This window comes from Marmota flaviventris, chromosome 10, assembly GCF_047511675.1.
Source record: "Marmota flaviventris isolate mMarFla1 chromosome 10, mMarFla1.hap1, whole genome shotgun sequence".
Taxonomy (NCBI): domain Eukaryota; kingdom Metazoa; phylum Chordata; class Mammalia; order Rodentia; family Sciuridae; genus Marmota; species Marmota flaviventris.
Window position 1 is genome coordinate 64,624,628 of NC_092507.1, and position 23,436 is coordinate 64,648,063.

Sequence of the window (23,436 nt, forward strand, 5' to 3'; positions counted from 1 at the left end):
ATAGTTTCAAGGCAAAATGGAGTGGCTCTTCAGTGCACTGATCCTCCTTACTCAGGCCTTTTTGCAACTAGTGTAACTGATGAGAGATAGGGGTCTAGTTTCATTCCTTTGCATGTGGATACCTAGTTTTCCCGGCACCATTTCACTGAAAACATTGTCCTTTCTTCTGTGTATGTTCTTAGCACTTTTTTCAAAAAACAGCTGACTGTAATTGTACATGTTTACCTTTAGGTTCTCTATTCTGTTCCATTAGTCTTTGTGTCTATTTTTAATGCCAAAAACCATTCTGTTTTGATTATGACAGGTTTGCAGTATATTTTGAAGTCAGGTAGTATAATGCTTATTGCTTAGTTCCTTTTCCTCAAGATTACTTTGGATATTTGGGGGTTTTGTGGTTCTGTACAAATTTTAAGATTGTTTTTCTAGTTATGTGAAGAATATCTTTGGTATTTTATTTATTGCATTAAATCTGTAGATTGCTTTGGGTAGCATGGTCATTTTAGCAATATTTATTCGTCCAATTTGTTAACATAGAATGTTTTTCAACTTTTTAATGTCCTCTTCAAATTTTTTCATCTTTTAAAAATTTTTTTTGTCCACTGAGCCACATCCCCAACCTTTTTTCTTTTTTGTTTTGAGACAGGGCCTCCCTAAGTTGTTGAGACTGTCTTTGAATTTGTGATCCTCATGCCTCAGCCTCCACACTTCCTGGGATTACAGGCTTGAACCAGCACCCAGCTCATCAGAGTTTTATAGTTTTTGTTGTAGAGATATTTTCTCTTTGGTTAAATTTATTTTTAAGTTTTTTTTTTTTTTTTTTTTTTGATAGCTCTTGTAAATCAGGTTGCTTTCTTGATCTCTATTTCAGGTAATTAGCTATTGACATATAATAGTGCTGAAGATTTTTAAATTTTGATTTTATATCCTGCAAATTTCTAAATTGTTTATTGGTTCTAGTAGTTTTTTGGTGGAGTCTTTGGGGTTTTCTTTATATACAATCACATCATCTGCAAACAGTGACAATTTGACTTCCTTTTTGCCAACTTGGTTGCCCTTTATCTCTTCTGTCTGATTGTTCTGGCTACTGTATTGAACAAAAGTGGTGAAAGTGGTTATCCTTGGCTTGTTCCAGATCTTAGAAAGCTTTCAATTTTTTTTTTTTAGTACATATTAGCTGTTGGCTTATTATGTATGTCCTTTGTTATGTTGATATATATTCTTTCAAAACATCCTTCAGTGTTTTTGTCATTAGGGGTGTTGACTTTTATCAGATGCTTTTTTTGCATCTCTTAAGATGATCATGTGAGTTCTGTGTTTCAATCTGTTGGTGTGATTTATTGTGTTTATTGATTCATATACTTTGAGGTATCCTTGCATCCCTGGGATGAACCCCACTTGATGATAGTGAAAACAAAACTTTTGTGTGTGGTACTGGGGATTGAACCCAGGGCCTCACATATTCTAGGCAAGTAGTCCACCACTGAGCTATATCCCTCACCCTTTTTAATTTTTATTTTGAGACAGGGTCTTATTAAGTTACCCAGCCTGGCCTTGAATTTTTGATCCTCCTTACTCAGCCTCTGGAGTAGCTAGGATTACAGGCATGACCATCATGCCTGATTTTTGTATTTCTTTATGATTTAACCTTGCTAAATGAGGCTAGGGATATAGCTCAGTTGGAAGAGGGCTTGCCTCCCATGCACAGGCCCTGGGTTCAATCCCTGGCACTACCAAAAAAAAAAAAAAACACCCTACCAAAGGGTATGTGTCCATAATTTGTCCTTTTGAGTTATTAAATGTGTTAGCTTGTAACTGTTCATAATAATCTATAATGATTCTTTGTATTTCTGTGCTGTCAGTTGTAATGTGTCTGATTTTATTGGAGTATTGCTATGGATTGGATAAGTATCCCTCAAAGGTCCATGTGGCAAAGGCTTGCTTCCTAGCTTTATGGTGCTTTTGGGAGGTGGTAGGGCCTTTAGGAGGTGAGTACATATGAGAGGTCTCTGTCTCTTGACTTCCTTTTTGCCATCTTGGTTGCCCTTGGTATGCCTTTGAAGAGGACTGTGGGACCCAGTTCTTTGTTCTGGTTCACTCCTCTGACCATGAAGTAAGTGGTTTTGCTGCTACTATGATCTGCTGCTTCACCCAAAGCAATGGGGCCAACTGATCATGTATTGAAACCTTAAAACTATGAGCCAAAATAAATTTTTTATATATTTATTATCTTAGATATTATCCATATCTTAGATAATGGAACACTAACTTAAGTTTTCTCTATTTTTCTTAGTCTGTCAATTTTATATATCTTTTGAAAGAACTAGCTCTCTGATGGCTCTTTAGTATTTATGTTTTCTTTCTCCCTCTGTTGCATTTATTTCTTGTCTGATCTTTGATTTTTTTCCTTCTACTAATTTTGGGTTTGGTCTGTTCTTGTTTTTCTTATTCCTTGAGATGTGCTGGTAGGTGGTGGTTGTTTGGTTGTTGTTGTCGTAACTGAGATCTTTCTTCTCTTTATTTTTTTTTTTTTTCAGTACTGGGCATTGAACCCAGTGGTGTTCTACCACTGAGCCACATCCCCAACCATTTTTATTTTTTTATTTTGAGACGGTCTTGCTGAGTTACCCAGGCTGGCCTTGAATGAGGTCCTCCTGCCTCAGCCTCCCAAGTCACTAGGATTACAGTGTGTGATACCTATTCTCTTTCTTGATGTAGACATTGATATCTATAAACCTATCCTACTGCTTTTGCTACTATATCCCATGTGTTTTTACGTTGTTTCTTCATTTCTCCCCCCAGGAAATTTTAAATATTTTTTATTTCTTCCTCAGTCTATTGGTTATTCAAGAGTAAGTTGTTTAATTTTCATGTATTTGTGTTTTCTGAAGTTTTTCTTGTTCTTGATTACTAGTTTTATTGCATTGTGCTCAGAAAAGATGCTCAATATGATTTCAATTTTTAAAGATTTGTTGAGACTTTTTTTTTTGGTCTATCACATGATCTGTCCTGGAGAATGTTCCATGTACTCATGAGAAAAATGTATATTTCAGATGGAATGTTCTGTTAGGTTCATTTGTTCTAGGATACAATTTAGCTCTATTTTTTCTAGTTTGATTTTCTGTCTGGATGACCTGGGTTCAAAAAGTTGAGAACCAGCCATTTGTCTGACTTTAGTTTTTTGCTGTGAGGTTGGTAGTGACACTTTTTCCAGCTGTGTTCCAATCTGTTAGCTTTATTTTATAGTTTCTCTGCATTTTAGATGAATAGTAGAGTCTGTCCCCTGAGAGAAAGTTAATTACTTCTTGATATGATATTAGTACTTAGTCCTCATACAACTGTATCTGTCACAGTGTTTTGTAATTATTTGCCAATATATCTGTCTCAACTGTGAGTTATTATACTATTTGATGGAAGCAACATCTGTGACCTCTATATACTAAATGTTTCCTAATCAGTGGTAGGCACTTAGTATATGTTGAATAGAATTACAAGAAGATTTTAATTCATAGCACATTCCTGGTACTTTGTAAGATTCAGAGTATCTTATTTGAGTATCAAATATTTGATTTGTTGAATAATTCATGAATAAAATGGCTTATTTATATGGTATTTAGAAATTGAGTTAACTTTTGTTGGCTTAGATTTCCAGGTAATTTTTTAAAAATTGGGTCAGTTTAAAAGTTTGATTTATGGGGGTTGGGTAAGGAAGAATGAATGAACTTTGGATTGGGTAGAGGGGAGTGGGGGGAGGGGAAAGGATATCGGGGTGGGAAGGATGATGGAATGAGACAGACATTATTACCCTATATACATGTATGATTACACTACACTACCAGTGTGACGCTGCACCATGTACAGCCAGAGGAATGAGGAGTTGTGCTCTATTTGTTTATAATGTGTCAAAATGCATTCTACTGTCATGTATAACTAATAGAACAGATTTTTTAAAAGTTTGATTTAGGGGCTAGGGTTATGGCTCAGTGGTAGAGTGCTCACCTACCATGCATTAGGCACTGGGTTTGATCCTTAGCACCACATAAAAATAAAACAAAGATATAGTGTCCACCTAAAACTAAAAAAATAAATATTTAAAAATAAATAAATAGAAGTTTGCTTTAATCATTTCTGTAATAAAAAATCTTGTTTGATACAGCTTCAGTTGCATGGTTTAATTATTACTTGCTCAAAAAAGATTCACAGTGTTGAATTATTTTGTTCTCCCAACTTTGGGGCCATATTTTTTGTTTGAGAACCTCAGAAAAGTAATAAATTATTATATTAAAAATTTTCTTTACATCAAACTGTTATTTGTAAAAGAGTAAAATTGTATTCTCCTTGTAATATTTATAAGTAGTTTAGATTAAGAGTGAATTTAGTATTATGCTTTTATTTTTATTGGACAAATAAAAAAGATTTTTTTTCAAACTAACTGCGTCTTTTCCAGATCAAATTTTCGCCGGTAGCTAAAAAGTTGTTTGTTGTAACTGCAGTGAGTGCTATATCTGTAGTTTTTCTGGCCCATCACTTTAAAAGAAAACGTGGAAAGAAGAAAGGAAAAATATTACCATGGGAACCAGAGCACCTCTTACTGGAGTACACTAAAAGAGCAGCATCAGACAAAGGTATGTGAAAATAGCTGAACCAAGTCCACAGAAGAAATTTCTTGTGTAAATCATGGATGAAATACAGGGATTTCAGCATTTCAGTCTTCAAAATTTTTTCCTTAATATTTAACTTGTAAGTAATTAAACATTTTAGAAAGACTAGAAAATATAGAAAAGTAAACAGAAAAAATTAAAATCACTTGAAATTCTACTGCACAGAAATAGCTACTGATAGTGCTTTAGTGTGTCTTTCCATTTGTATTTGTACCTAATTATATTGAGGTATAAAATTTGCTGTTATCTATAAGTAAATTTGTATTAAGAATAGCTTTCCAGGTCTATAAAAATATATCTGTACTATCATTTTTATATATAATTTGGGTTAAATTTGTACAAATGTACCCTAATCTATTTAAGCATTTCCATTGTTGTTCATTGTGGTATGTTCATGGTTTTCTTATTTTGCACACATTTTTTTATTTCCTCAGAATCTTTAGTTGTAGAAGAATTGCTGAATTTTAAAGAATTTATAACTTTTGTTAGAGATATGGTACATATTGCTAAATTGTAGGAATAAAAATACTTTCTTGAACATGCTAGAATTTTCAGATTTTTATTTAGTGTATGATATGCTTTCATGATGCATTTGTCCAGCACATAAGAAGCAACAATTTGCACTAAGCACAGTGAACACTGCAGTAGTGATTGCTATCATTCATTGAAATTTTATTAGATTTTAGACAGATGCTGTATACTTGGTGCTTTATTTAACTTTATAGCAGTCCTGTGAATTAGGACTACAAAACTCTTTGTGATTGTTCGCTTTTATATATAAAGGAAAATTGAGATAAGTAAAAGTTAAGTGATTTATCCAAGGTTGTATAATTTTAAAGTACTGGGATTTGAATCTAGAAGTGTCTTACCTGGTCTGTTAAGAAAAACTTAGATATGCCATCTGCCCCAGAAAAATGGATAGATGGATGGAGGAGAGAGATGTATAAAAAACTGAATGTAATACAATGTGGGTAAGGTTTAGATATAATTCAGGAAAGGAATTGCTTTGTTATAATGTACAGTTTGAAGTTTAATAGTTGTTAGTGGTTTCATAGTGATTATAATAGACCATTCAAATTTTCTTGATTAATTAGGTGAACTGACTCTTAATTTCAGAAGCAAATTTTAGTAGCTTTAAAAACATTAGAGGGGCTGGGATTGTGGCTCAGCAGTAGAGCACTCGCCTAGCACGTGGGAGGCCCTGGGTTCGATCCTCAGCACCACATAAAAATAAGTAAATAAAATAAAGATATCGTTTCCAGTTACAAACAAAAAATAAATATTAAAAAAAAATTAGAGATGGTGGGCTGCGGTTGTAGCTCAGTGGTAGAGCACTTACCTTACACATGTAAGACACAGGTTTTGATCCTCAGCACCACACAAAAATAAAATAAAGATATTGTGTCCATCTACACCTAAAAATATTTTAAAAATGATTAGAGATATAAATATTAATACTATTGTAATTTGATAATTTGTTCAGGTGAATGGAGTATGTTTTAAAAATTAGAAGCTTTCTGAATGAATATAATATAAATTTCAAATTTTACATGAAAATTATTATTAAAATTATTGATACTTTAAATATTTGTATGTTTGTTAATAGGTTCAAGTTGTTCCAGTAGTAGACAGAATTTGACATTATCTTTAAGTTCCACCAAAGACAAAGGATCTCAGTCTTGTAACTTTGCTAATGGAGGACTTTTCAGTAAATACTCAGGTTCTGCACAGAGTTTGGCTTCTGTAAGTAAAAACCTATATTTATTATTATTATTATTATTATTATTATTATAACATTTGTTGTATGTCTCTTCTTATATATTAGTTTAAGTGTCACACACTTAACAGCTCTTTGTATAGAAAGAACCTTATCAAATCAGCTGGTTAATTTGTTTTCTTCAGGCAGGTAAAAGTATTTTTTGGCTAAATATTTCAGACAGTTTGGTTCCAGGTTTCTTTGAGTGAGTGTTATAGTTCATAGGATCCTATGAGAGTGGTTTTGATGTGAAAGCAATGCTTCAAAATTAGATGCTATACAAGAAGCTGATTGATGTAGCCAGACTTTGTGCTAAGTTACAAAAATCCCTTGATGAGCCTACTTAAGGAAAAGCATTTGGCAAGTGTGGGGTTCCTTACCTCCTCTTTTGCAGCGTTCATATTGTATTATCTAATAGGTGGAAGACTTCCTGAAATCCTTAATATAATATTTTTTAAAAATATTTTTTAGTTGTCCAATGGACCTTTATTTTATTTATTTATATGTGGTGCTGAGAAGTGAACCCAGTGCCTCGCACATGCTAGGCAGGCACTCTACCACTGAGCCACCACCCCAGCCCCTAAATCCTTAATATAATATTGATTGACAAGTGAGGAATAAAGTTTATATATCTTTAAAATTTTTATTTATTTATTTCTTGTACTAGAGATTGAACCCAGGGGCTCTGAGATACACCCCCCAGTCCTTTTTTTTTTTTCAAGATAGGGTCTCACTAATTTGCTTAGGGCCTTGCTAAGTTGCTGAGGCTGGCCTCAAACTTGTAATCCTCTTGCCTCAACCTCCTTAGTACCTGATACTACAGGCATGTACCACCATGCCCAGTAAAAATATAATTTTTTAAAGGCTTATGAGTAGGAACATCTAGATCAAAGACCTGTAGACTTTCTGTGCTATGAAATTGAACAGGATAATAAAGAGTATACCTATAGTTCAGTGTCAGAAATACCTATTTAGAAATTTTTCAATTGAAATTTGAAACTTTTATTTTTAACTAGAATTAGACATGGGGAATTTCATGATAGTAATATAACAAGTTTTCAGAATCACTTTACTGTACTTCTTCAGCAAGCCTCATCATTTTCCTGCCAGGGGTATAAACCCAGATTTCTGCCTGGATTTTCTGCCCTGTAGTCAGTAGGTTATGAGTGCCTAAATTATGGTCATGTTAACAGAAGTAGAAAGGAGAAAAAAGGATCTAGAAATGCTTAGTCACTGGATATGAAAGACGTGGGAAGACCTGTTGGAGATGACTTCCTGTTTTTTTTTGTTGTTGTTGTTGTTGTTGTTGTTTGTTTGATAAATTATGGGAATTGGAAATATTAGTGAACTTGGGAGGAGGAGGAATTTTTGTTGTGGGAAGATGCTGAACTTCTTTTTATGATGTAGTCAATTTGAGATGCCAGCAGAAAACCAGGTGGAATCAACTAGTAGGCAGAAGAAAAGATAGATCTGGATTACTCAAAAGAAAACATAATTGGAATTAGGGATTTGTAATTCATTTGCATAGAGGTGATTGAAATATGATGTAGTGGACCTTGCTAAGGTTGAAGAGTATGTACAATAATGATACACACTTTTAATTCTCATTTGGCAAAGAGTCAGCATTGTCAAACATTCTAAAAGGGAAATAAGCTAGATAACATTATAAAAATAACTGCCTCATGCTTATGGAAATAACTGATTTATATTCAAAATATTGTTCTACTTATGTATTTTTGAGCAAACAGAGACTCAGAATATTTAGGGTCATATGAATCCTAATTTTGCTTGAATATAATCAGAATTATTTCTTCAGGTGAAAATTGCATTGATTGTTTCCCCTGCTATAGGATTTATGTAAATAATTAATAAATATAAATAAATATAGTATTCTAGAGAGATTTTAAAGGAACTTTTATTAATCTTACTTTTAGGTCCAGAGTGTCAATTCCTGCCATAGCTGTGCTTGTGGCAATTCTAATTCCTGGGACAAAGCGGATGAAGATGATGTTAAACTTGTAAATATTCCTGTGACCACTCCTGAGAACTTATACTTAATGGGTAAGAATAACATGATAAAGTTTTAAGATATTGAGTTTTGAAACTAAAACAACTGAATTGTTTTAAGAAGAGCAACTATAATTTTAAAATGTTGTATCTGTTGAATCTAGTCTATATAGCATCACCAGTTTATTAATTTCCTGATGGTGCTGTAACAAAATACTAAAAATGTGGTGCCTTAAAATAGTTGCAATTTATTCACACAGAGTTCTGGAGGCCAGAAGTCTGAAGTCTTTATCACTGAGATGAAATCAAGGTGGAGGCCTATGGGAGAGTTCATTCCTTGTCTCTTTCAGTTTCTAGTGACTGCTAGCCTTCCTTGGCTTGTGGCCACATTACTCCACCTCTGCCTCGGGTCTTTCTGTTGCATTCTCTGTGGACATTAAATCTCCCTTCACGTCTCTTAAAAGGACACTTGTGCCAAGTATGGTAGAGCATACCTGTAATTTCAGCAGCTTGAGAGGCTGAGGCAGGAGGACTTCAAGTTCAAGGCCAGCCTCAGCAATTTAGCAAGGCCCTAAGCAACTCAATGAGACCCTGTCTCTAAATAAGATATAATAAAAGCCTGGGATGTAGGGATGTAGCTTAGTGGTTAAACACCCCTGGGATCAATCCCCAATACCAAAAAAAAAAAAAAAAAAAGGACACTTGTAATTGAATTTAGGGTCCACCAGGTAATCTAAGACAATCTCATTAGGATCCTTACCTTAATTACATCTGCAAAGATACTTTTTTTCACATAAGGTAGAACAGATTCTGGTTAGAACTTGCTGTTTTTATGTAGCGATCATTAAGCCTACTACATTAAGCTAACCTAATAATCTATCTTCTCTAATAATCTATCCAAATCCACTTTACTTCATCTGCTATCATTTGTATTCTTCCTATATCCAGAGAAATTAAGCAGAAAGAAAATCTTCTGTGTATCCCATCTCAGTGTTACTCTTGACTTGACCACAAGCATGTCTAGGGAGCCTCACTGGAGCCTTGTGTAGGGAGGGAACAACAACAAAAAACCCTGAACAACAAAAAACCCTGAACCTGCTATTGAATCAGAACATTCAAGTGCTTTTCCTTCCCTAATATTTTGCACTGTATTTTAGGCCACATTCCTTTTAAATAAAAAATAACCCCTAAAATCTTTGATGTGGCCCTGGAGAGCAGTACAAGGGTTGTCTTAGTAAAAGGCTGTGTGCTTTTAGGGTATTCCCATGGTCTGGAATAGTTAGGCTATATCACCTCCAGTGGTATTACAGTGGGGGTTTCTGCAAAGGGTAAGGAAGAATACTTCTTTTACCATTTTCTCCAAAGGTCACCAAAGAATTAAGCTCACTCTGTTTCTAGATAACTCTGTCTAGTAAATCTTCAGTCACAGATTCTGTTAGAATACTCAGCACTTAAATTGAAGAAAAGTAGAGCAATACCAGATAAGCTGCAATGAGGTTTGCTGTATTATAAAATTTGAATTGGTAGGAGCCCTGTGGGTCACCTAATCTAATCACTTCTATATTTTTGCTTAAATTCCCTTTCCAAAACTGACATTCTAAAAAGATCTGTGACTTGTCTAGTAGCATATCCTGTAATCCCAGCATCTTGGCAGCCTGTGGCAGGAGAACCATGAGTTGAAAAGCAGCCTCAGCAACTTAGCGAGACCCTGTCTCAAAATAAAAAATGTAAAAAAGGACTGGGGATGTGGCTCAATGGTTGATCCCCCGCTGGGTTCAATCCCCAAAACCAAAAAAAAAAGAAAAAGTCTGGTGACTTATATTTGACGTCCTGTTATAAAACTGATGAGATATGGTGGTCTGGGTCATGTTCCACAATGAAGTGGAACCACAGTACTTCCCAAGGAGTCATCTGTTATCTTTGGACAACTCTGATCTTAGGTAATTTTCCTGTGTTCAGCCAAAATAATTGGACAGATAGATAGGGGATAGTGTAAGGAAAGGAAAAATAGTGTAGAGTTAGATAGCTTACAGAAAAGAGGATAGATATAATTGTCATTGCCTACCCCAAATGAGTACTAGAGATTGAAGAGTGTGGTGGTGGTGGGGTACCACTGAGGGTACACCCTCAGACCTTTTTATATAATTTATTTTGAGACAGAACCTCACTAAGTTTCATAGGTTGGCCTTGAAATTGGGATCCTCCTGCCTCAGCCTCCAAAGTAGTTAGGATCACAGGTGTACTCTACTGTGCCTGGCTACAATTATCTTTATATATATATATATATATATATATATATATATATTAGTTATAGATGTACACAATATCTTTATTTTATTCACTTGCTTTTTTTTTTATGTGGTACTGAGGATTGAATCCAGGACCTCACATGTGTGAGGCAAGTGCTCTACCCCTAAGCTACAACTCAATCCACCTACAATTATCTTTTAAGTGCATAAGATTTTTAGAATGAAAAAATCAAAAGCATGATATTTGCTACAGAAAAATCAAACAAGGATAAGTTCTACATTGCATGTGAAGATGATTTTGTTTCATGTTCTGCATTCTACAGATGATTAAAGAAATGCCTTTAGAGGAGAGGTAGTCTTTATGTAAATATTCTAAAAAAATCTTGAGTATGACTTGTCCAGATTCTTAAGGAACTTTTAAATATTTTTTCTTAATGCAGAAAAGTTGAAGTTTTAATATATTTTAGTTTTGGTTGAAGTGCATAATAACTTTGGCCAGCATGTTTTTTTTTTTTTAACTTGGAGAAAAAGAGGTGTACATTCACCCCCCCACCCCTCTCCCACCCCCCCAGTGGCTCAGTGGTAGAGCGCTCGCCTGACATGTGCAAAGCCCTGGGTTCAAACCTCAGCACCACATAAAAATAAATAAAATAAAGATATTGTGTCCAACTACAAGTAAAAAATAAATATTAAAAAAAATTCTCAGTTGGCCATTTTCTTTTCTGATTTTTGATTGACTAGAACTGAACTGCAAACTCAGTATATTGGGGAATTTAAATCCTACTCTGAAATAATAGGAGTATAAAATTATTCTTTAATGCCAAATTTGCATTAGACTGTGCTATTGAAGATAACTCTATGAAAACATTTCAGACCCCAAATAATTTTATTTTGACATTGGTCTTACTCACTTACCATTATTGTGTTCCTACTTTTAGGTATGGAATTGTTTGAAGAGGCATTGCGTCGATGGGAACAAGCTCTAACCTTTCGCAATAGACAGGCTGAAGATGAAGCCTGCGGTTCCATTAAACTGGGTGCTGGGGATGCCATTGCTGAAGAAAGTGTAGATGTAAGGGTGATTTATTGATGAGGAAGAATCAAACTGGTTTTTTTTGTTGTTGTTGTTGTTTTTTGTAGCTGTAGATGGACAAAATGCCTTTATTTTATTTATTTTTATGTGGTGCTAAGGATCAAATCCAGTGCCTCACATATGCTAGGCGAGTGCTTTGCCACTGAACTACAGCTCCAGCCCTCAAACTGTTTTTTTTTTTTTTAATATTTATTTTTTAGTTGTGGTTGGACACAGTACCTTTATTTTATTTATTTGTTTTTATGTGTTGCTGAGGATTGAACCCAGTGCCTCATGCGTGCTAGACAAGCGCTTTACCACTGAGCTACACCCCCAGCCTCTCAAACGTTTTTTTAATGTTGATTCAGTGTATCTGCTTTCAGTGGCATCGACTGGACCTTTTTATCATTCTCTTGGGATTGTGTGGGATATTTCTTGTTGGGTGTTTTCTGTTCAGTTAGTTGCCATTCATCAAGTTTCTTACTTTCCTAGGATAGTTAAGTAGACAGAAATGTTCTTTTTTTTTTTCTTTTTTGCAGTTCTGGGGATTGAACCCAGGACCTCAAGCATGCTAGGCAAGTGCTCTATCACTGGGCTCTATTGCCAGCTCAGCAAATAAGATTTCTTTTTTTTTTAATATTTATTTTTTTAGTTGTAGTTGGATACAATATCTTTAATTAATTTATTTATTTTTACGTGGTGCTGAGGATCGAATCCAGGGCCTCGCCTGTGCTAGGCTAGTGCTCTACCGCTGAGCCACACCCCCAGCCCTAGCAAATAAGATTTCTAAAGGAACTTTTTAAAATCTGTCTTGTGCATTGGGTTTAATTATATGCTATTATAATTCATAAAAGTAAATAATACATAGAAGTAAAACTAGATTGGTCCTTAATGATCATTTAGGTAGATTAGTAGTTCTCAAACTTGAGCATACATCAGAATCACCTGGAGAAGTTGTTAAAACACAGATTTATGGCCAGTGTTTATAATACTGTAGAATTGAGGTGGATCATGGGATTTGCATTTTTAATAATTATGCTGCTGGTTCAGGGACCTTATTCAAGAACCCCTGATCTAGTCGAACTCCTCAATTTTACAGATAATGAAACTCAATCCCTGATAACTGAGATAATTTTGCCAAATTAACTAGAATCCAGGCCTCATGATTTCTATAGCGCCCTTTTTACTGCCTAACAGTAGGCTGGTGTTTGTTTTCATTTTGGTTTTTGGCGGTACTGGGGATTGAACTCTACCACTAAGCCACATCCCTAGCCCTTTTATTTTTTGAGACAGGGTTTCACGAAGTTGCTGACATGGGCCTCAACTTGTTTCTGCCTCAGACTTTCGAGTAACTAGAATTATAGGCATTACAGGCATGTGTCACCATGCTTAACTAACAGTTTTATATATTTATATATCCTGCTTTTTGCCTGCATTAAGTAAACATCTTCTATGTTTAGAATTTTAACATTAGAATCTAATTTGTTCTATTCTCTCTTTGTAGGATATTATTAGTACTGAATTCATCCATAAACTTGAAGCTCTGCTACAAAGAGCATATCGTCTCCAAGAGGAGTTTGAAGCTACCCTTGGGGGGTCTGATCCTAATTCCCTTGCTAATGATACTGGTAAGATGGATCTTTTGTTTGGTTTTTATGAAGTATATGATTTTCTTCTTTTATATTCTTGAAATCACTTGGTTATTAATACATTTGTCTTTTGTACCAATAAGTTAGATATTTAGTTTCTAGATATTTAGATATTTTAGATATTTAGTTAAAATAGCCAAGAGGGGCTGGGGCAGGAGCTCAGTGGTATCACACTGCCTGGCATATGTGAGGCATTGGGTTTGATTCTCAGCACTGCATACAAGTAAATAAAGGTCTATCAACAACTAAAAATAGGAAGGAAGGAAGGAAGGAAGGAAGGAAGGAGGGAAGGAAGGAAGGAAGGAGGGAAGGAAGGAAGGAAGGAGCCAAGAGAAAAAAGTTCTAATCTGTGTGTGTACACTAAGGATTGAACCCAGGGTCATTCAACTACTGAGTTACATCTGGCCCTTTTTTTTTGGTGGGGAGGTACCAGCGATTGAACTCAGGGGCACTCGGCCACTGAGCCACATTCCCAGCCCTATTTTATATTTTATTTAGAGACAGAATCTCACTGAGTTGCTTAGCACCTCGCTGTTGCTGAGGCTGGCTTTGAACTCGTGATCCTCCTATCTCAGCATTCCAAGCTGCTGAGATTACAGGCATGCGCTACTGTGCCAGGGCCCTTTTTATTTCGAAAGGGTTTTCTAAGTTGCTGAGTCTGGCCTTGAACTTGTGATCTTTCTGCCCCAGCATCCTCAGTTGCTGGGATTACAGGTGTGTGTCACCAAGCCCAACTCTAAGAAAAGGATTCTTGTTTTTTTTGGTGGTCCCAGGGATCAAACCCAGGGCTTCATGCATACTAGGCAGTCCTGAGAGAAGGAATTTTAAAATAATTCAAATGTAAAATGAAAATAGAACAACTGGAAACTCTAGGAAAGTGGTAAGAATCAACAGAAAGAAGTAGGAAAAAATTATAAATATAAGGAGGGAAAAAGAACCCTAATCCTATCCCTAAGCCTAACTCTGAGACTTTTAAGGTCTTACACTAGGAATGTTTTGTCTACTGTTCTACCTGCAGTTCTTCCAGCCTCATGATAAGGATTATGTAGGTGTGTAGTTGGTCTTGGATGTGCATCTCAGAGTTGATGCTATTTGGAATGCCCCAAATGTTTTTATCTATAGCTTCTTTAGAGGTTGATAGGGTCTAACTCAGTTTCTTCAGATTATAAAGATTTCTTGGGTACTTCCCCATAACATCTACTTTAGGTGCATATTGCCTCTAGACAGAAAGACCCCTGGACCAGTTGCTTAATTTGGGGAGTCTTCAAGTTGTTTCTGAGGAAATTATTATTAGTTTGAAATACTAAAAAGATAGGATGTTTAGAACAGGACCCATAGTCAATCCAGACATTCAGTTAACTTAGGTTTGGAATGAGTTCCTCAGCCCACTCACGTCTTAACCCAGCTGTCATTGGCTATTAGACTAGCTTGCTTCTTGCAGCATTGAAGGGCCTTTGCCTGCTTTTGTCTTGGAGAGTACATAGATAAATAATAATTACAAAGCTATTACATTTTATTCCTTCTTAAGACTTGTTTGGATATTGCAGGTTTCCATTTTCGAACTTTTGGATTGAAAGAACTGACTACTATGGCTAAGTAAGGAGTAGCTTTATTATATCTCTTATTTGATATTAATCAAAATTATTTAGAAGTCATTTAACTTTCCTCATTCTCCAAGTCCAAATTCATTTTATACATTTAATTTGTATTATTGGCAGGCAAGTTATATTAGTAGTCATACATAAAGAGAGCCTCACAAATGCCTTCAGAGGCTCAGGGGTGAGTCTAAACCAAGTTTTATTCTGACTTTAGTGAATACTTCATTGTTTTGGAATCTGCTTTGTCTTACTTAATGAAATTAATTTATTCTCTCTTAATAACTTTTTTTTTGAGACAAAGTTTCCCTAAGTTGCCCATACTAGCCTTTAACTTTCAATTCTTGTTTGTCAACCTCTGGAGTGGCTGGAATTACAGAAGTGTGCCACAGTGCCTGGCTCTCTTAAGAATTTGGTAGGGGGCTGGGGATGTGGCTCAAGCGGTAGCGCGTTCGCCTGGCATGCGTGCGGCCCGGGTTTGATCCTCAGCACCACATACAAAGATGTGTCCGCCGAAAGCTAAAAAAAATAAATATTAAAATTCTCTCTCTCTCTCTTTAAAAAAAAAAGAATTTGGTAAGCTTTCAAGGTTGGAATATTTGTTAGCCACCATTTTGTGTGTGTGTGTGTGTGTGTGTTTTACTGGAAATTAAATTCAGGGTGCTCTCTAAGCAACATCCCAAGTTCTTTTTATATTTTATTCTGAGACAAGGTCTTGCTAAGTTGACTAGGCTGTTCTTAACCTTGTGATCCTATGCCTCAGTCTCTCTGGTCTCTGGGATTAGAGGCATGCGCCACCACACCTAGCCTATTACGTTATTTATAAGCTCTTAAGCACCCCAAATTCTGGCCTAAACAATAATTGTTCTATTCCTCTTATTATAGAAGTCAGACAATTTCTGGCAAATGAAATGAAGATTTGACTCAGTTCTCTAATAATGAAAGTATTTACTGACTTGTGAGGGTTAGTATTAGGTATGATGTGTTGAAATCACTAGGGGGCAGCACATTTATCTACATTTTGGATGCCTATGACTCATAAATGCCATTCAGTAGCTTGTAGCACTGGGAGTTAAATTTAGGTCATCACTTGTTCTGGCAACGTTTTGTGTACACCTGCTACTGTAACTCAGTGATAGAAAGCATGAAAATTATACACAGAAGATTTAAATAGATTTAAATCATTAGCATGAATTTAAATCCATTAAGATTTCATTCATTTAAGATTTAAATTCATTAGAATGAATCTCCATTACTGTTAAGTTCTTTTAGTTAATAGCTAAATACTAAGTGGATTTGTAGTTTCTGTTTTTCAGAAGCTTATATTTTGTTACAATTTTTGGAGATTCTACCAAGAACCTTCAATATGATTTCAGTGATAGATTAGGAACATGGACTTTTTTGTTGTTGTTCTAATTACTTATATATGACAGTAGAATGCATATTGACACATCATCCATAAATGGAGTATAACTTCTCATTTTTCTGGTTGTATATGATGTAGAATTACCCTGGTCATGTAGTCATATATTCACATAGGGTCATAATTTCTGATTCATTCCATTATCCTTCCTACTCCTGTACCTCCTCCCCTTCCTTCACTTCCCTCTGCCTAATCCAAAGAACCTCTATTTTTCCCTAAGCCCACCCCCCCCTTATTGTGAATCAGCATCCACATATCAGAGAAAACATTCAGCCTTTGGTTCTTTGAGATTGGCTCATTTCACTTAGCATGATATTCTCCAGCTCCAAGCATTTACTGGCAAATGCCATAATTTTATTCTTCTTTAAGGCTAAGTAATATTCCATTGTGTATATATACACCACATTTTCTTCATCCATTCATCTGTAGAAGGGCATCTAAGTTGGTTCCATAGTTGAGCTGTTGTGAACTGAGCTGTTGTAAACATTGATGTGGCTGCATCACTGAGGTATGCTGATTTTAAGTCCTTTGTGTATAAACCGAAAAGTGGGATAGCTGAGTCAAATGGTATGGTTTCATTCCAAGTTTTCTGAGGGAACTCTGTGCTGCTTTCCAGAGTGGTTTCACCAATTTACAGTCCCACCAGCAATGTCTGAGAGTACCTTTTTCCTGCCAACATATATTGTGGCTTGTCTTCTTGGTAATTGCCATTATGACTAGAGTGAGATGAAATCTTAAAGTAGTTTTGATTTGCATTTCTCTAATTGCTAGAGATGTTGAAAATTTTTCCATATATTTGTTGTTCAGTTGTATTTTTTCTTCTATGAAATGACTGAAGAACATGAACTTTGAAGGCAACCTAATATAGCTTCAACTCCTGGCTCTTGTACTTGCTATGAAAACTTAAGCAAGCCTTGACCTTTGTTAGACTGCTTCTTCAATATAAGATGCAGGGCTATACTAGATTAACTCTGTAGAATTGTGGGGATTAAATGAGATAGCATGTATTGTGTTTAGCACAGACAAAGTGACCACTTTGTTATTGATTTATTATTGAAATCATATTCTAGGTGTTTAAAGGGGCCTATTGTGAGATGATTTAAGAATTACATGGTTACAGGTAAATGGAAGTAACTTGTTCATTACTTCTTTTTTAAATATTTTTTTAGTGATCAATGGACCTTTAAATTTACTTATTTATGTATGGTGGGAAGAATACAGTACCTCATACATGCTAGGCAAGTGCTCTACCACTGAGCTACAACCCCAACCCTCATTCCTTCTTTTATTATGATGATGTTGGATCATTTTTAGACAAAATTCATTTATGGGAATAAATTTGATTTTATATTATCTTAGTAGCATATATTTGCATTTACTGAAATAAGATATTTAAGTCACATTGAAAGTTATTTATTTGGGAAAGTAAAACAAGATATTAAATCTTCTTTTCCTCTCTTAGGAAAAAAAATGTCATCTGAAGGATTTGCAAAAGTGATTATGTATAGCTAAAAGTATTGGCTTTCCTTGATATCTGCTCTTGTCATGCATAGGAGGAAAACAAAAAATGATAATGGGGGGCTGGGGATGTGGCTCAAGCGGTAGCGTGCTCGCCTGGCATGCATGGGGCCAGGGTTCGATCCTCAGCACCACATACAAACAAAGATGTTGTGTCCACTGAAAACTAAAGAATAAATTAAAAATTAAAAAAAAAATGATAATGGATATACTTCCTCCTGGTAGTACATCTATTAATTTAGTAAATTCTGTCAATTCTCCCTCTATAATACAACTGTCATTCATTCTTTTTTTTCTGCTTCTTCATTAATATTTTGCTTGGATTTAATCATTCTGTTTGTACCCCTTCCTATAGTAGTGCATCTACATCTTATTCCTGGGTCTGACTTATTTCATGTAGCCTGAAATATACTTTTTTCAAAATGTCTAATTATTTCTTAAGCCCCTGGATATCTTAGTTCTAGGAAGTCCAGGTTAAAAATAGATCCTATTAAAGGAAATGATATATACTGGAATTGCATCTTCCTTATTGATTAGATTTTTTGGAGTATGTTTGTTGACTTTATTTTTAAAAAATATATATATTATAGTTATACATATTTGGGTTCATTTTGACATAATTTTATAAGCATGAATATAATTTGCTCTTGGTGTACAGCTCCTGTTTTGTCACTCAGCCAAATTGGACAAAGTCTCTTCCAACTGAAATTTCTAAGATTTTAGTTGTATAATCAACTCCAGGTTTTTAGTAAAATTTCCTCTTTTTCCATTCTTCTGCTGATGCTGTTCCTTTGCATAGTTCATCATACTCTGAACCTTCCTCTTTTGCCTATAAAACATAATTGTCTTCAAAGCTATTTCTTCCATGCATTTATATCTGCATTTCAAGCTAAAGTAAACCCCTCTTACCTTCAGTAAACCCCTCTGTTCCTTCATAATGGCATTGGTGGTCTTTGGGGTACCATCTGCCTTTGGGCTCTGGATAAATTGAGAACACAAGAAGTATTTAAATTTTTTTTAAAAAAATTAAGTTATAGTATTAACTTTCTAAAATTCTTTTTCCTAATACCTAGATTGACCAATGTGGTCAGTCTTCCTACAATACCTTCTGTTCACTTTATAAAATTTTGTGGAGAAGAGCTGGGAATGCAGAGCAGATAGCTAGCATACTTACCAGTCAGCTGTTTAGGGATCCCCTGCCTGCCTTACAATTCTTGGCAATACTCTGTTAAACAGAGGAGAGTGAGATCCAGCACAAAAGTAATAGTTATGCAGACCCAGAATTTTCTCTAGAAGGTCTGACAGAGAGAGAGAGAGAGAGAGAACGAGAACTAGTGTGCAATGAAAGCCATGCAGTGAACAATAACTGTATCTTATTTTTTTCTAAATCCTTAATGGTACTCAGGTTCTCAGCATTAGCTAAGTTACTCTTCCCACAGGGAGTGGTAATGAAGAGGTAAAGGTGCAACTTAAAATGTAAATCAGTATAATATACTTTTAAAAACTTTTGGACCTATAAATATACTTTTTTCAAAATGTCTAATTATTTCTGTAAACCCCTGAATATCTCAGTTCCAGGAAGTCCAAGTTTAAAATAGGTTCTATTAAAGGAAGTAATATATACTGGAATTGCATCTTCCTTATTGATTAGATTTTTTGGAGTATGTCTGTTGACTTTATTTTTTAAAAATATGTATTATAGTTATACATAATATTTGGGTTCATTTTGACATATAATTTGCTCTAATTCAGTCCCCAATGCTTCTCCTTTTTATTCCCTCCTCACTCCCCGGATCCCTTTCCTCTCCTGATCTTTTGTATCATTTACAGTTTTTTGTTTTTGGGTTTTTTTTGTTTGTTTGTTTTTTGGTACTAAGGATTGAACTCAGGGGCACTTGACCACTGAGCCACATCGCCAACCCTATTTTGTATTTTATTTAGAGACAGTACTTAGTACCTCACTTTTGCTGAAGCTTTCTTTGAACTTGAGATCCTCTTGGGTAAGCCTCCTGAGCTGCTGGGATTACAGGTGTGCGCCATCATGCCTGGCTAGTTTTTTTTTTTTTTTTTTTTAATTAGTGCATTATAGCTATACATAAAAGTGAAATTCACTATGGTATATTCATATAGGTACCTAGAATAATTTGATCAGTTTCATTCCATTGTTCCTCCCTTTCCCCTTCTCTCTCCCTCCCCCTCAATCTCCTTCCTCTACTCCACCGATCTTTCTTCTATTTTCATGGAATTCTGACCCCTCCCTCTTTTTTCTTACTTTGGTCTAGCTGGGTCTGACTTATTTCATGTAGCCTGATGTTCTCCAGTCCCATCCATTTACCAACAAAATTTCATTCTTTATGAATGAGTAAAACTCCATTGTGTATATATACCACATTTCCTTTATTCAGTCATCTGTTGACGGCCATCTGGACTGGTTCTATAAACTTGGCTATTGTGAATTGCACTGCTATAAACACTGAAGTGACTGTGGCCCTATATAACATGCCAATTTTAGTTTTTTTGGATAAATACCAAGGAGTGGGATCGCTGGTTTCTATGGTTGTTTCATTCCTAGTTGTTTTTGTTTATTTGTTTTGGTACCAGGGATTGAACCCAGAGGTGTTTAACCACTGAGTCACATCCCCAGCCCTGTTTATTTTTTATTTTGAGATAGGTTTCACTAAGTTGCTTAGGGCCTCACTAAGTTACTGAGGCTGATCTCAGCCCTCCTCTCTCAGCCTCCTTATTTGCTGTGATTACAGGTGTGTGCCACCACAGGTGACTCCATAATATACTTTTTGAAGAATGGATAGAAGTCCCATATGAACTAGGAAGGTGGTAGGTATTTAAAGGTTTCCTCAATTGGTGTTGAATACTTAAAGCAGTATGATTATAATTATTTCTGTACATATTTAGTCTGTTATACTAGACATTAAATTCCTTGTGGGCGGAACACATATTTAGTTTTTCTGTTATGTTCGATGCCTGATAATGTTGCATCAATGTACTATATATATTAATAGGTCTGTGGAGGTTTTTTTTTTTTTTTTTTTTTGTACCTCATATTGAACTCAGGGACGTTTAACCATTGAGTAACATCCCCAGCCCCTGTTTTGTATTTTATTTAGAGACAGGGTCTCACTGAGTTCCTTAAGGCCTCACTAAGTTGCTAAGACTAGCTTTGAACTTGTGATCCTACTGCCTCAGCCTCCCAAGCTGCTGAGATTACAGGTGTGTACCACCACGCCCGGCAGGTCTATGGATCTTATCAAGGTGTTTATCAGAATCACTGTGGAGCTTTTATTTTATTTTATTTTTTTAAATGTATCAATTATTTAATTTGGTTCTTGGTAAGTCATATAGAACACCAATTTATGGGAATATATTCCAATTGTTAGAGCAAAACCAGTTTCATATAGCTCTGGAACTGAGGAGTAGCTTCGATTTTGAGTAAAATTTGTGACTCCACAGCTTTCTGATCAATCTTTTTTTTTTAACTGCCCCAAACTATTTATTGAATTTGATTCCAGTATAATTTTTAAACTTCTTTCTCAACAGGAGTCATAAGAGAAATGTCAGTTTTATTAAAATTACAAATTTATAAGAACATCTAAAAACACATGGTATTAGTAAAAGCTATGCCATTTCAAAAGATTGTTATTGCTTCTCTGTCCTCAAGAGACTGCTGTTGCTCTGTGCATCATTATGTAACCCATTTCCATTTCCCAATTGAAAATAAATTGACGCAGGCAGTGATCAGTGTTCTAATGTTAGGCACTTCCTTGACTTCATTGATCTTCATGGATAGAGAAGGATCTAAGTACAGGAATATGACAACACAATCACAAGTATTTGGAAGGGCACTGGAAGTATTTTTGGAAAAATGGAGAAGCCAATGATTCACTCTGCCTTGGGTGGATGAATAAAAGCGCAGGTCATTTTGAGGGTGGGGCTTCATTAAGAGTGCATGAGATAGGCATGATTCCTTGCCTTGGTTACATTTTCGAGATAAATGTTAGTGATGTCCTAAAAATAATCTTCCCCTTTGCAATCCGAGTTTGGATGCCACAGTCACTTGTAGGGTATAAAAATATGTAAATATCCTCCTGCACATTGGTCACAGGACATCCATACCCCAGAAACACCTCATCAGGAAGCAGACATCAATCTTCAGTTGTCATTGCTTTAAAGTCATTGAAGCCAAACGAGACTACAGTTGATCTTTAAGACTGCTGGTGCACTGTATCCAAACAAAATCACAGCAACAAGGAGATGAACTAAAGCTAGCTTCAAGAGAGACTTCATGACACCAGACCAACAACAGCCTTAGAACACAAAGACAAAAAAAAAAAAAGCTCTGATCAATCTTGTACTGCACTATAATCTCATATTTCTTTTTTCTCTGTGTCAAAGATTTTACCTTCCTAGTGTCTGGGCTTCTACAACTACTACTTCTTGAAATAAGCACCAATGAGGTGTTTTAGGATTTTTGTATTGCTGATATTGATCTCTGGAGGTGGTGATAACGAATTTCTGGTGTGTTCCATGCAGAGGAACTTGATTGAGGGAAAAAAGTCCCATCACAAGTAGCAAGCCACCACTCAGTTGTTTTAGCAAAACTGCTCTCTTGCCTCTGTGGCACCCAGTGAGGATGATCAAGATGGTGATGCTGGCTTGCAGTTTTCTCACGTGCTGCATCAAGGGTTTTTTGCCTTGGCTCAACAGCTTTTGTGGTACATCTTAGTAGGATAGTATCTAGGCATTTGTAAAGCTTAACCACGCTGGTACTACCATTCTTGTCACCACCAGCTGGTTTTGTGAAGTAGCAAGAACCTTCTCCTTCTCCTTCTCTTCAAGCTTGGAGGTAGCAGCTGAGTACTTCCTCTTGTACATGGATGGCCTTTCAAGAACACCTAACAGATCTGGACTATCTGCCAATTTCTCAAACCAGGACAGGGTTTCAGCTGCAATGGGGCTTCCCTTTCTTGGGTTCCTTACCCTTAAGGTCACGCTTTTTAACCTTGCCAACTGCATCAGCCTTCTTGGCTCCAGGTTTCTTCTCCTAAGTGTCTGGCTTCTCAGCTGTTTCACCCACCATTTTGTGATATGGGAAAGAGAACTGCAGCTTCTAATAAACAGCATCCAAGGCTTTGATTCACACCTACTGAAATTGAAACTTTGGAGTTGAGGCTATGAAATAGATGTATTTCATAGTTTAGCAGTGGATTCTCATTTGCATTACTACTTAAGGGTCCTTGAAATAATACTTGAATGATAGATGTACACATGATAGTTGGATAGATAGATAAAATGGTAATATTAGATTTTCTGCAATAAGTTTATTAGTATTATAATTTTAGCTGCAGTTAAATTTAAGTGTGGTGGTTGACAATGGACAGCTGCTGCTAGAAGATTATAAAATTTAGAGTCATGGGAATAAAATTTAGTCTTGAGGTTTAAAGTTAATAAATTAAGCTCTATTGCTAAGGCAAAACTTGAAATAGTTACTACA

General features: G+C 35.6%; 1 protein-coding gene and 1 pseudogene across 3 annotated transcripts in view; one reads left to right on the plus strand and one right to left on the minus strand.

Moving 5' to 3' along the window:
• The window catches only part of Miga1 (mitoguardin 1), a 79,557-nt gene that overhangs the window by 9,782 nt on the left and 46,339 nt on the right, over positions 1–23,436 (plus strand). For all 3 annotated transcript variants that reach the window (XM_027935230.2, XM_071617958.1, XM_071617959.1), the window contains exons 3-7: positions 4,445–4,622; positions 6,265–6,401; positions 8,349–8,475; positions 11,609–11,742; positions 13,247–13,370. In XM_027935230.2, the coding sequence (XP_027791031.1) occupies positions 4,445–4,622; positions 6,265–6,401; positions 8,349–8,475; positions 11,609–11,742; positions 13,247–13,370 (700 nt within the window). The remainder of the gene's footprint in view (positions 1–4,444; positions 4,623–6,264; positions 6,402–8,348; positions 8,476–11,608; positions 11,743–13,246; positions 13,371–23,436) is intronic.
• LOC114092671 (large ribosomal subunit protein eL6 pseudogene) lies at positions 21,260–23,022 on the minus strand (annotated as a pseudogene).